General features: G+C 40.8%; 1 protein-coding gene across 1 annotated transcript in view; it reads left to right on the top strand.

Moving 5' to 3' along the window:
• Positions 1–1129: 1129 nt before the first annotated feature.
• The window catches only part of PPID (peptidylprolyl isomerase D), a 12284-nt gene continuing 342 nt past the window's right edge, over positions 1130–13071 (top strand). The window contains exons 1-9 of the mRNA XM_048076145.2: positions 1130–1287; positions 2271–2411; positions 2831–2937; positions 4757–4945; positions 5800–5922; positions 7516–7622; positions 10212–10353; positions 12418–12504; positions 12587–12629. Of these exons, the coding sequence (XP_047932102.2) occupies positions 1203–1287; positions 2271–2411; positions 2831–2937; positions 4757–4945; positions 5800–5922; positions 7516–7622; positions 10212–10353; positions 12418–12504; positions 12587–12629 (1024 nt within the window). The 5' untranslated portion in view covers positions 1130–1202. The remainder of the gene's footprint in view (positions 1288–2270; positions 2412–2830; positions 2938–4756; positions 4946–5799; positions 5923–7515; positions 7623–10211; positions 10354–12417; positions 12505–12586; positions 12630–13071) is intronic.

Here is a 13071-nt window from a genome sequence, read left to right as displayed (position 1 = left end):
CTTTGCACCTCTGAAGTACCTTGCACATTGGGACTTCTGAGCAACTACTGTAACATTAATTAATAATCTGGAACCTAAACTCTTCCAACTTGGCCAGAAAAAAAGCTGCAGGGACTGCGTAAGTCTGCTGCTGGAAGAATGAATCACTCCTTCTTCCAGAGTGGAAGCTGCCAGCAGCTCTTGCGGAGGACACATGCGAGATGTGATGCCTGCTGAAGAAATCTCTGAGACCGTCCTCGCATGGCTTGACTGTACTGCCCAACTGAAGACCATTTCTCCTGCCTCCCTGCACCACACCTGTGCTAAGTGTAATGACGAAAAAAATGTCAGCCTGTGGCCATGGCCAGATGCCTGGTGACTTGCACATGACTCAAAGCCCTGGTGGCCTTTGACACTGTGGAGCATGTGAAATCCCTGACACAGCTGTGTAACCTGGCTCAGAGAAAGAAATGCCTCAGTGTGGTTCCACTAATTCCTCACTAAGTGCTCCCAGATGGTAGCAGATGACTTTTCCTCCTGTTAAGGGTTCCCAGATGCGATACGCAACAGCACTCCAAGCCGATCACCTCCTCCGTCTGACATCTGTACAGGGGCTGTGGAAGCGATTGCCATGCAGTATATGGCCCGCAGGGTTATTAATATCAATGCTACTTTATATTTTCTTTCCATCTGGGAATTACAGCTGCCCTCTGACATGCCTGATATTGAGGACATACCGAGAGAGAGAAATGAAAACCAGCTTGATGAAGCTCAAGTCCAAATGTATAGAGATGACATGAATTAGGGGAGAAAGCCTTTGGAGGATACAATGAATCAAAGATTGAACACAGAGGTTGCTGTGTTGGATTTTAAAGAAGTGCAGGGAACAGAAAGGCTCGTTTCGATTCGGAGCATTTCCAGAAGGGGCTGCAATATTGCAAGAGGCAGAGCCTGGCACTCTCCTGCCCCTTCTGCTTTTGCCTGAAGACCTACGTTGCCTTCACGATGCCAGTCAGCGCACGATGCTCACATAAAACGCCAAACCCAAGAGGAAACCCCAAACCCCTCCTTCCCCCAGCTCCCCGGGACCGCACGTCCCCTCAGGGCCGGAGCCCTCTCCCTTGGCCCATCGCCTCGGGCCCTCCCGGCCGGGGCCGCACCGCCTCCCGTGGGCGGAGCGGGCGCAGGGAGGGAGGGAGGGAGGCGGCGCGGGCAGCGGCGGCATGTCGCACCCGTCCCCCAGCGCCCGGCCCGGCAACCCCCGCAACCCCCGCGCCTTCTTCGATGTGGACATCGGGGACGAGCGAGGTGGGGCCGGGGCTTCGGCCTGCGGGGCGGTGTGGGCCGGGGCGATGTGGACGGGGAGGGAGCGGGGGGGGCACGGCGGCAACATGGCCCCCGCGGGCCCTGCGCGCCGCTTCTCGCCCTGCTTTCGCCGGGCGCGGAGCTCCGCCGCTGTCAGAGGGAGGGGGGGGACGCGGCCCCGCGGAGCCCCGCGGCCGGGCAGAGCCGCCCCACACGGCGCAACGGGCAGCTGCGGCCCCGCACGGCCCTGGGGCCGCCATTTGCTCCCCGCCGGGCCCCAGGCGCCCCGGGCTGGCGGCGGCCGCGGGTGGCGGTGTCGCCGGGGGTGTTGGAAGGTGTGGGCACGGGGGCGGAGCTGGGATAAAAAATGACGGGGAAGGGCGGCGGGGCAGTGCCTGGAGGCGTGGGTTGGCAGAGCCCACGTTGGCGCGGTGCTGCCTCCAGAGCGCCGTGCGGCTGTTCGGAAGAATGAGGAGGATGAGGTGGTCTGCTTTGTACTGACTTCCAGCCATCTGATTTCATTCCCGCGTTAATTAGAGTTAGTATAGTTACACTCAGCGTCCGGGAGAGTGAGGCTGTTAGGCTGAGGAGAAGAGGGGAGCATCCTCTCTGATGGCGGCACCAAGGGGGGACAGCACCGTAAGGAGCCAGCTTGTGACAAGGTGACAGAGCGACACAAAATCCATCTGTCCACTCTTGTAGGGTGTGTGATCTTTCCAGGTTTCGCTTCCTGTACGTTTTTAGGTGTAAGGACTGCTTAGTAGCACCTGTAACTGTACAGAGCCATTATTCGCCTGCAAGTTCAGCATTACTCCATTTTAGTAAAATGGGAGCTTAAGGGAATGAGGAGTAAGGTTGGTTTACATGCTTGACATAAACTTTTTGATCAAAAAATCTGAAACATTGACTTCCTTTGCCCTGTAATGCTCGATAAATCACTGTGCCAAGGCCAGGACTTAACATTTTCTCATTTTCTGTCATTTCAGTTGGACGCATTGTCTTTGAATTATTTGCTGACATTGTACCTAAAACTGCCGAAAACTTCCGTGCGTTATGTACGGGAGAGAAAGGAACAGGGCCCACAACTGGAAAACCTCTCCATTATAAAGGATGCCCTTTCCATAGAAGTAAGTCCTGTGAAATCCTTCATTATCAATATTTGAAATAATGGTAAATGTTATTGTGGAGCATTTGTTGAAGAAATAATGACTGAAACTAAGTTTTTGACTTTTTGATTCTCCTAATCTCTAGATATTGTCTGCCGTGCATTGTCAATAAATTTGCATTATAAATTCATCAGTAAATTAGCAAAACTAATTTAATGTGAGTTGTAAATAGGTTGAAGTGGTTTTCAGGTAAAGAATCAAATTTCAAATAACGTTCACTGAATAGAAAAGGAATGTGTGGGTGAGGATAACTAAAATGTGGTTTGCATTTTATTTAGGCGCAGTGCTGATGACTGGGATTGCTCGTCATCTCTGAATTGTTTGGTCTGCAGTGCCTTTCCTGCCTTGCTGCTATATTTTGTAATTATTTTCTTTTACAGTTATTAAGCAGTTCATGGTCCAGGGTGGAGATTTCTCAAATCAAAATGGCACTGGTGGAGAAAGTATTTATGGTGAAAAATTTGAAGATGAAAACTTTCATTATAAGGTAATATATTAAAAATAGTAATTGCATCCAGTTTTTTGAATTTTCAGTGAATTTTAGTTTTCTTCAAGTTCAGCACTAGTGCTCTTTAGTCCACTGTTAATGTATTTTTAAGCAGTGGAATGAATGCAGCAAAAAATCCCCCTACTAGTTTGTCCTTAGAGTCTTTATTGAGTACAGAAGAAAGCATCCACCTTATTAAGAAAGGGCAACCATAGTCTACATTTTTTTTTAATTGCACCATCAGAAATTAATTTGAAACAGTATTTCTGTTCCATTGAAGGAGGTAGGGATACTATTGTAAAAGAGTGACAAATGGGATTTGAGTATGTACAGGTCTGGATTTGAGGATGTTGTTTTAAGAGATGTTGGCTTTGATGGCAGAGCTAACTTCAGAAACTCCTACCCCCCATTATTTATTCCCACTCCTGTATCAGAGCACACTAATTATAGCACCAATGCAACTGTTCATGGATCCATTCTATACATTAAAAAATGTATCTTTTAAATGAGCTATTTCATGTATTTTATAGTGTAGCAAGTTTGTTCACCCTGCTGCAGGATGGCAGGAAGGAGCTACACTGTGAGAGTAGGAAATTACAAAGCCATCTTTGTCCCCAAAATCAATGTCTAGTGATACCAGGGAGACTGTAGCTGCATGTGCCTTACACATTCAAACAGGTACAATTAACAGGTACAATTCTTGAACACTGCTTGTGTCAGGATCTGTCCTGTACCTTTCCTTGTTTCTTGGGGAATTGGCATTAACTTCAAAATGCCCATTGCCATTCTTCAGGCTTCTCTTTGATATCAAAATCCAATTTGGTTGATGGCTGCAGGGGTCTGTCTTTTGACATAAGACTGACTTCTTTTTCTTCATTTCTTCTGAAGAAGAAATGTTTGTCTTCTATATTTTTAAATCATTTTTAGAAGAAGTTTTAGTTCTACCTTTATATAAAAGGGGTATTCCAGACAGAAAGGGAAGAAAACTGCCTTTTACCATACTGTACAGCAGGTCCTCGTTTGTTCTGTCGGTGTTTATATGGTTACCTGTAAATTGGAATAAATGGCAAGACTTTGCCAGTGGTCAGCTTATCACGTCAGGTCACTCCCAGTCCACTTTTTTGGTGTCACTTCTCCAGCTAATGGCTGTACAATTGTGAAACACCCAATTTACTCAGTCCCCAAGCAGCGTTGTTTCCATGCCAATTTTGCAAGCCTTGAATTTCTCAGTCTGATTTTTCCAGACTTTTTTACTTGTTTTGTAAGCTTACCAAATGACAAGCAGAAACATCATGGGAGAAATACTTCATCTGAAACGTTTTTCAAAACCATTTCATGGCAAGAAAATGCACCTGAGTTATCGGGAGTTTTGTTGATAAATATGACTCACTTCATGGGACTGCTGCCGAGACTTGGTCCCAAGCAAAATGGAGTTGCATGTAAATGTTCTGAAGATCAGAGCCACCAGACTTCTGGCTCTAACTTTGTGGCTTCTCTTCTGAATGTTTACAGACAACACGTGCATGTGTAAGGCAATGCCAGAGCTTACTGTTCCTTGGCTCTCTGTTTACAGACCAGTGCTGTCTAGCGTTAGTTGTAATTAAAAAGAAAAAAAAAAAAGGTGAAAACGTACCTATTTCTCAGGTGATCTGTCCCAACTCAGTAGCTGACCATCGCAGAGTGGATTGATTGTAGAAGAAGCGGACAGGAAATGTTCAGAGTGCCAAGTCGCACATGTGGCTCTGCTTGCTAGGACACTGGGTTCTTTATATGATGTTATAACAGATCTTGATTATGTTGGTTGCGATTTGATGTGCAGCACGACAAACCGGGGCTGCTGAGCATGGCAAATGCAGGACCTGGCACTAACGGCTCCCAGTTCTTCATTACCACGGTGCCTACTTCTCACCTGGACGGGAAACATGTGGTGTTCGGCCAAGTGATCAGAGGAATGGGTGTCGTTAAAATATTAGAAAACGTCGAAGTAAATGGAGAAAATCCTGCTAAGGTAAGCAAAACTCATGGCACCTAGGGGTGGTGGCTTTTCTTCTCGTATATGAAATTTTATGCAGTCACCAAATTGATTTGACCTTTATTTTTTTGAGGAGGATTAAATATTTTTTTTTCCAAAGCAATAAAAGGCCCTGTTTTTAACAGGTTGCTTTGGGGAAAATATTGAAACATTACCTCTCATTCTCCTATTGTAGTCTTGTCAATGGTACCTAGTTAAATATTAGAGGATGTCTGATTTCTTGAATCTGAAACATAACATGTCTTGTGAAAGTACTGGGAAGGGAAAACGGTTATTTTGTGGTTGAAACCTATTAAAACAGTTACACATTTTGAAGTGTTTTAGAAAATTCAGTGAGGTGGAATTAGAAGGTGGAATTCAAAACCCTACCTACCTGATAAGTCATTGTTATGAATGTTATGTCAGAAATAGTTTTATTTCTGGATAAGCTGTTGTTGTAGGTCATGCCAGTTTTTGCTTGCTTCAGAAACGAAGACCTCTGTAACGTGAAAAGACTTGGCAGTTTGAGAAAGATCCGTTGTCTCTAAAGTACTGAAATTTCAATGGCTTGTGTTTTGCTGAAGCTCAGCATGCTGCCAGCTCCTCTTCCAGCCCCCCTGTAGAGCGTGGGTATGGTGTTGGTGGAAGGCTGCTTCCCAAAGGCAGTGCTTTCTGTGATAAAAGCCTTTTGATGAGGATAGGCTAATTACATGATGGGCTTCTGAAATCAACGCACCCAAACAACACATGAAAAAGCATTTCTACTGAGTTTTAAAGAGTCTATAGAAGTTGTGGCTTTTTTTCCCCCCTCAAAGTTGTCTTAATAAGCAAACCTGCTATTTATTTTTCAGTTGTGCGTCATTGCAGAATGTGGAGAGCTAAAGGAAGGAGATGACTGGGGAATTGTTCCCCAGGATGGTTCTGGAGATGCTCATCCAGATTTTCCTGAAGACTCAGATATAGACTTAAAAGATGTAAGTAGTTTTCTTTTAAGGTACTTATTTTACAGAATGCAACACTTGTAAGCAATCTGAGTTACATGGCATCTGCGATGTTCACTGAGCCTTTTTTTTTTTTTTAAATCAATGTAGATTAAGTGGTAATGTTTAGTTTTAAGAAAGTGAATGTTGGGGGAGGAGATTGCAATCTTTTTTTTTTCATTGCTAATTACAACTGATTTTTTCCTAATAACTAAAACCACAATAGTTTTTTTCCTGTCCATTTCTTTTTACTGATTTTTTGCTTGTGCTGTAGTGACAGTGTAATTATGAGAACTCCATCCCAGAGATGATTAACTTAGTATTGTACATGCGCACTTTTTCTATACAACCTTTAACATAATTCATCCTTTAAAAATTGCCTCACTTACTAAAAATAATAAAGGATAAAACTTTTACAATATTTTTAGTATATCCGTGCTAGATGCTCTCAGTTCCCAGTAGCTGTTTGCTTTTCAGGTCGTTCAAACTGAAGGAAGACTGGTTGCCGAGAGTTAGGGAGCAGGCTGGCGAAAGCAGCTCTTATGCAGCTTCTTACTTTATCCTGATAGTGAAATAGATAAGCTGTGGAAATCAAACACTGTGAGAGGGGAATAAAAAGGGGGCCACGATGTATGTGTAGATTCCAAATACAGAATTAGAAATGGAGAGAATGGTAAGAAACAAAAACCTTACAGCTAGAAACCAGAAACTCCTTGTATCTGGCTATTGATACGGTGAAAGAGGTTTTGGATGGCATTTGCTGTGGTCTAGATCTGAGCTTGGCAGATGCCTGCCTCCCTTAAACATGTTTATACAAACTAACCGCAGAAACCGTGGTGACATTCATCTTCTGCTGCGATGATCAGTTTTTTCAAGGATATTAATTCTAATTGGGTAGAAGTGTAAACCGATAGTCTTACAAATGGCAATATATACATTTGACAGATCTGAAGGCAACTGTGGTACAGACAGCAGTAACTATAAACTGTTTCTTGCCACTGGAAAAGTAACTTAACACTTGAAGTATATGCCATTCTGGAAATAGAAGTGATGGATTTGATGCACGCTGGCAGTTTTCTTTTTCTTCTTCCATTGATGTTGGAAGTATTTTGAGAGAAAGATGTGTGTTGCTATGACTTTTGTTGAGAACGTGCAGATCTCAGGTGACTCTAGTACCATTTTGAGAAGCAGAAGATGAAATATTCCTGTAAATAAGGCAGTATTGGTTGAATACTTTCATTGTTAGCATGCCTTCCTTTCCGTGAATAATGGTCAACATCTTTATTTATAGCTTTCTGTGTGGGTAGCAGCGTTGAGGGGAAAGAATTGTGCTGCTGTGTTGTCTCTGGTGTTTTCTTACTCTTAACGCGGTAGAAAACCCATTAGTAATTTCATCTTTCAGACTATTGCATTACTTAAAGTATAGAATATTACAGAAGTGGTTTGAAGTTAGTATTTATCTAAAATTGCAGTACTTCTGAGATCTTTGAAAGAAGATGGACATGGGATCCTACTGTTAAATACAAAGTAAACCAAGACTTCTCTCATAAGTAAATTTATACCTTATATTTTCCATCTATTCATTAGGTTGACAAGATTGTGGCCATAGCAGAAGACATAAAGAATATAGGAAATACTTTCTTCAAATCGGAAAATTGGGCAATGGCAGCTAAAAAGTATAGTAAAAGTTTACGGTAAGGCTATCATCATTAAATGAGGTAGTTCCTGTAATCCAAATTAATTCTGATATCAAGCAATTATACATGCATTTTAAAAATGCCTGTTGCTGTGTTTTTCTTTTTTTTTCTGTTTTAAAAAATAGCTTTCAGAGTCTAGAAAACAGCTGGTTGTTCTTTAGCTACCAATACAAGTAGGTCTTCTACTTACTGCTAGACTAAGAGCTATAGGCAAGAAGTATTGTTTTGAATTGAATAAAAGCTCCTCTATTAATGCTGCTGCTGTGCTGGTGCATAATTGGGAAGAAAAGCACAATAGGATACTGTGTATTTGGAGAGGAAGGGAGGGAGATACTTGTCAGATTTCGAATAAGCAGTAGCTTTAGGAGATGGGTAGGCTCAAGAGAGAGCACCCCCAAATGTGATGCTTATTAATTCATTATTATTTTTTGTTTTGAGGCGTTGTGCCATTGTCCTGTCTCCATGTATAATTCAGACTTGCCTTTAAAATCACGATCTTTGTTTCCATACTGCTCCTTTCTTCTTTCACGATTTTTACTTTATGTGTATGTGGTTCTCCTGTTAACTTTTTTAAAAAGTTATACTGACCTTTTTTCCTACCTTCCTTACGATCACTGGTTAATGAGCAGTGACAGTAAGGAAAGAAAAAACATTCAGGCATATTTAATGCTTCAGCTGTGTTTTAACCAATTAAGTTTCAAACAAATGATGTCTTTCTAAAGCATAAAAATTAATCCATACAGATAATTAACCCAAGATGCAACCTCTCCCTCTGCCTTCAAAAATCCTTTCATAGTACAACTTAAAACCTGAAATAAATAGGATTGATATGTAAGCCCTTGAGAAATCATACAGAAGAAAGGCTGGAATAGATCTTTAAGTAACTAACCAAGTATCAGGTATAATTTTGCCATCCCTCACAATTAGCTGTCTTGCTCACTCTTAAGCTGATGAGCCAATGAAGGCTCTTCCAGTTTGTGCAGACAGCTTCTCGTTGATACTCATTGTTTGTCCTAGTGGATGGAAGGGAGAGTAGCTTTTCTAAAGTAGACAAATCTGATTGTTCCAGCTCTTCTTTATGGGTCATATTTTCATACTTGAATGGACATGCCCTACTGTTCTCCCTGAAGTCTAATACTTTATGTAGGATGGAGTATTTTGGTTGGCACTTCTTGGGAACTGACAGGAGTAGCTCTTATCGGGGGCATCACCCATGTCTTCTGTACAACTCGCCTAGCAAACAAACCATCTGGTGGTTTTACTTGTTTTTTTTAAATCAGCGTTGCATTGTGCATTCTTTAATGCTTATATTCTATTATAACCTTCAGTTCTTCTTATCTTATTGCTGCTTAACCAGTTATTTTTCACGTCAGAATTTATACTTTCTTGTCCAAAATGTGTTACTTTCCCTTGTCTCTGCTCATATTCATCTTACAGATTTCTTTGGCTTGGAAGCTCTGATTTTGTTTCCAGAATGGTTGAAGTCTGTCATGTTTTGTTGTGATTTATAAATACCATAGGTGCATTCTATTTGTTTTGAACATAACTCACTACGTATTATTTTCCTTAGCTTCTTACCTTACCCTTTTTTCTCTCTTCTGGTTCTTATTTCTTGCATGATGCCCAGCAAGCGGACAAATCACTGGGATTATGTCTTACTTACATTTTAAGTATTGCTTATTTCTGTACTCCAAGATTGTGTACAAACCATCCAACGCTCAAAAGATAGGGATGAAAAATTAAAACTCCATAAGCACCAATCTGTGAAAACTGCATTAATCATGGCATGCTTAAAATGTGAGTGTACGCAAACACAATTTTGGTAAATTTGATTTTTTTTAAATTAAAACAATAGAAGTTCTGTAAGCACGCCCTTAAAAGAGACAGAACTTTTAGATCCACAACAGGCCTTTGCTACTTGAGATGAAAAGCTGCCAGCATTAACACAGTGTAAATTAAGAAGAATGAGATACAATTTGTCTGTCAGTTTACCTGTGAGGCAGCGATGCAGTAAATAATAGGCCTTGGTCCTGAACCAGGGTCAGTTTTGAAATTCAGGAAAACGCACCTCAGAGTCGTCACTGGAAAGCAGGTGGAGTTAACGCTAATAACATTCTTGCCTCTACAAAGGAAAGTTAGCTTTAGCTTTTCACCATAAATGCCTAAATTAACTAAAATCTTACTGAAGAAGAGATGAAGCTTCCTATGAATGTGGAAGGTGCTATAGTGGCATTGCTTTTTGCCACAGATGAGCATTATGTTTGTTGGGAATAAGCACTGAGATAAATTCTAATGGGTTTAACGCCATCTAGGATAGTGCATTTGTCTAAGAATAAAAGATGCCGTCAGTACAGTAAAGGGATAGCAGTATTTTCCTCTTTTGGTCTAATACTTACTGAGCTACAGGAAAACATTCACTGATTCATCTTCTTAAATACACAAATACAAATAAATACTTGTAATAGTGGAATTGACACTGCATTACAAATGCCAGCTTGCACTTACCTGTGGAAAGATAGCTCAGGGCAGAAGAAAACAGAATTTGCAACGCTAACGCACGCTCTTTGTAAACCTGTTTTTCTCCAGGTATGTAGAAGCTTCTGAAACGGTGGCAGAAGAGGCTGACAAGCCAAAGCTGAAGACCATTGGGCTGACTTGTGTTTTAAACATCGGTGCCTGTAAGCTAAAACTGTCCGACTGGCAGGGAGCCATTGACAGTTGTTCGGAGGTAAATTTAGTGTTAAGTAATTTGATTAGCAGTTGGCCTATGTCGAGAATGGAGACTGAAACTGCAAAGCTTTTTTAAAGTTCTTCCGACAAGTTCAAGGTTTGAAAGTATGAAGTAGAAGGCAGGTTGTGAAGTTACCACAAACCTTCTGGTATGTGGCTTTTTGAAATGATTTTAAAATTGAAAAGGAATTTAAAAGCAAAACTTCTGTTGCTTATTGTCAGAAAAAATACATACTGGGATTGTCAGTTCTGTTTCCTAAGAACAGAGCTAATGTTTAAATTACAGAGAGTCTTCAGTGAAAGAAGAGTATTTTTTTTCCTGGAAGACTTAAAGACTAATACAAGCAAAACATTTTACTTGTTTTCAGATCTGATGGGCCTGAATTTCATTCACTGAAATGAATTTTCCAATTAAATCCCTTTCAGGTAGGGTAGTGGTGAAAGGAAACTGGTGAAGGGGAAAAAAAGGAAGGAAACAAATGCAACTGATCTGCATGTGAGGGATCTGTGAAGAGCTGGCTTGCTTTCTAGGCTGCTGGTGGTGTTCTGCACTGAACATTCATAAACCCATGTCCTCAGACGGACAAATGGAGGGGTAAAAAAGTGTAACATGGCATCTGTCCTCTAGAAAATGATCGACTGAAACAGCGTTTAAATGTCACAGAAATTGATAATCCTAATACTTGCAATTGTGGAAAAACTTTTTTTTTAAGATTATAGAATTGTTCGATCAAAGCAAGTCCCTAACTGTAGTAGCCATCTGTAACGCATTTAGCTTAGATATCATAGCAAGTGTTAAACTGTGTATCAGTGTTTTAATTAGACCACCAGTCTCTAAGACCAGTTTCTAAGACTAACTAGTAGAGTTCAAGTAATTGTTGATGAGGAACTATACAGTTTCAGTGATGATTTCCTAAGGCCAAAAGTTTTTTTTTTTTAATTACCAATCTGTAATACATGCATTGTTTGGTGTAAATAAGAAGTTACAGAGAGCTGAACCTGTTCAAACAAGCCTTGTGTTAAAATAGCTGTAAGCACACTTGGTCCAGCTGGAAACGAGGAATGCTATGTGCACCTGGTACAGGCACCTAAGTTTTTAACTCTTGACAGAGAAGAGGTTCAAGGCCTTATAGCAGATAGATCAAGACGAGCTCTCAGAGCAATACTTTATACGAACAGCCAATACTGAGGTGTTTTTAAAAAATCTAGATGCAGCTTCTAGCATCTAGAATTCCTAATTAATGAGTTAAAGTTAATGAATGAAACTAACAAAGCCCCACAGTCACACAGATTTCCTCTAATCATTGAACAACTTTTTATTTCTAAAAATTGAAAAAAAAAGAAGTATAATATAGTTCTATCTTTGCAGTAAGAAAAAAACAATGGGATTTTCACAGGCAAGAAAAAGCTCCTGAAGAGAATGGAGCTATCCAAATTAATGGAGGTAGTTTGAAAAAAATAATTAGTGAGTGACTTGACTAGTGGAACAATCTCTTTACCTGGTCACGTATTTCCTATTTTGGTATTGTCATATTAGAGCTGGAACGTACACATTAGCGAAACCATTCGTGTCAGAAAAGGGATGATACCTGAAACATGACAAGGTTCCTGAATCACAAGATGGAGTGCTTGCATCCTTCTATTCTGCAGTGAAAAAAGCTTTACAGAAAATTGACTTTTTTTTTTTTATGATGCTGCTGTAGAGGGTTTTCTTGGTGCGAAGGGAGGAGCTGCAATACAGAACAGTGAGCATCAAGGTTAGGATAACCTGAGCTGCAGCAGCAGCTTTGCTTTGACAGCTGTATTGATCAGCACAGGTTCCATTTCATCGTAATGTATGCTGGCCCTTGACAGAAGCCCACTTGTGGTGCAGCAGTACTGAAAGCGATCAGATAGCCATTCAGTGTGCTCCATTATAGCATCCCTTTTTGCAGTTAATGTTTTGACAGCTCACCCTCAAATCAAATAGGGAGATTGTCTGCTGGTGGGAACTGCCATTTGCAGAGATGGGAGGCTGTGAAGTATACTAAATGTTAATGTGACAATTTTATTAAATTTACAGGCTCTTAAAATAGATCCAGCAAATACTAAAGCTCTCTACAGACGGGCTCAAGGATGGCAGGGAATAAAAGATCTCGATCAGGCACTGGTAATGATTAGACTATTTACATTATTTTTGGTATATCTAAATATTTCATCAGAACGTTCATTTATATTTGTTTTTATTTAAGGCTGATCTTAAGAAGGCTCATGAAATAGCCCCTGAAGACAAAGGTAAAATAAAGCTGTTTCTCTACAGATCCTATACTTTAAGAATGTAACCAGGGTAATACTTACATAAGAAATCATACCAATGTGATGCCTAAAATGGTGGCTTCTAATAACAGTTGAAACTTAGAACCTGATTTATTGAGCACAGAGCCCACTGACATGGAACACCTGTTTTTATACAGCATTGATGTGTCTGGTACCCTGGGCAACTGCTTATGTAGGTGTAGTTTTACAGCTATGCTCTAAGTGGTCATACTAATTTTCTGGTCTTACCAGTACCTAACAGATCATAAATTCTAGATCATAAATTTTAGATCATAAATTCTGAGTGGACACCAATACTATGCTTCCTACATGGTCACCTTCCAGGTAAATCAAAGGGAAAGCCTTTTTGCTGCTGGTATCTGACCTAGCAGAAGATCAAATGCAGTTTAGTGTACAAAAT

This window comes from Anser cygnoides, chromosome 4, assembly GCF_040182565.1.
Source record: "Anser cygnoides isolate HZ-2024a breed goose chromosome 4, Taihu_goose_T2T_genome, whole genome shotgun sequence".
NCBI lineage: Eukaryota > Metazoa > Chordata > Aves > Anseriformes > Anatidae > Anser > Anser cygnoides.
This window is presented reverse-complemented; position numbering and strand designations above follow the sequence as displayed.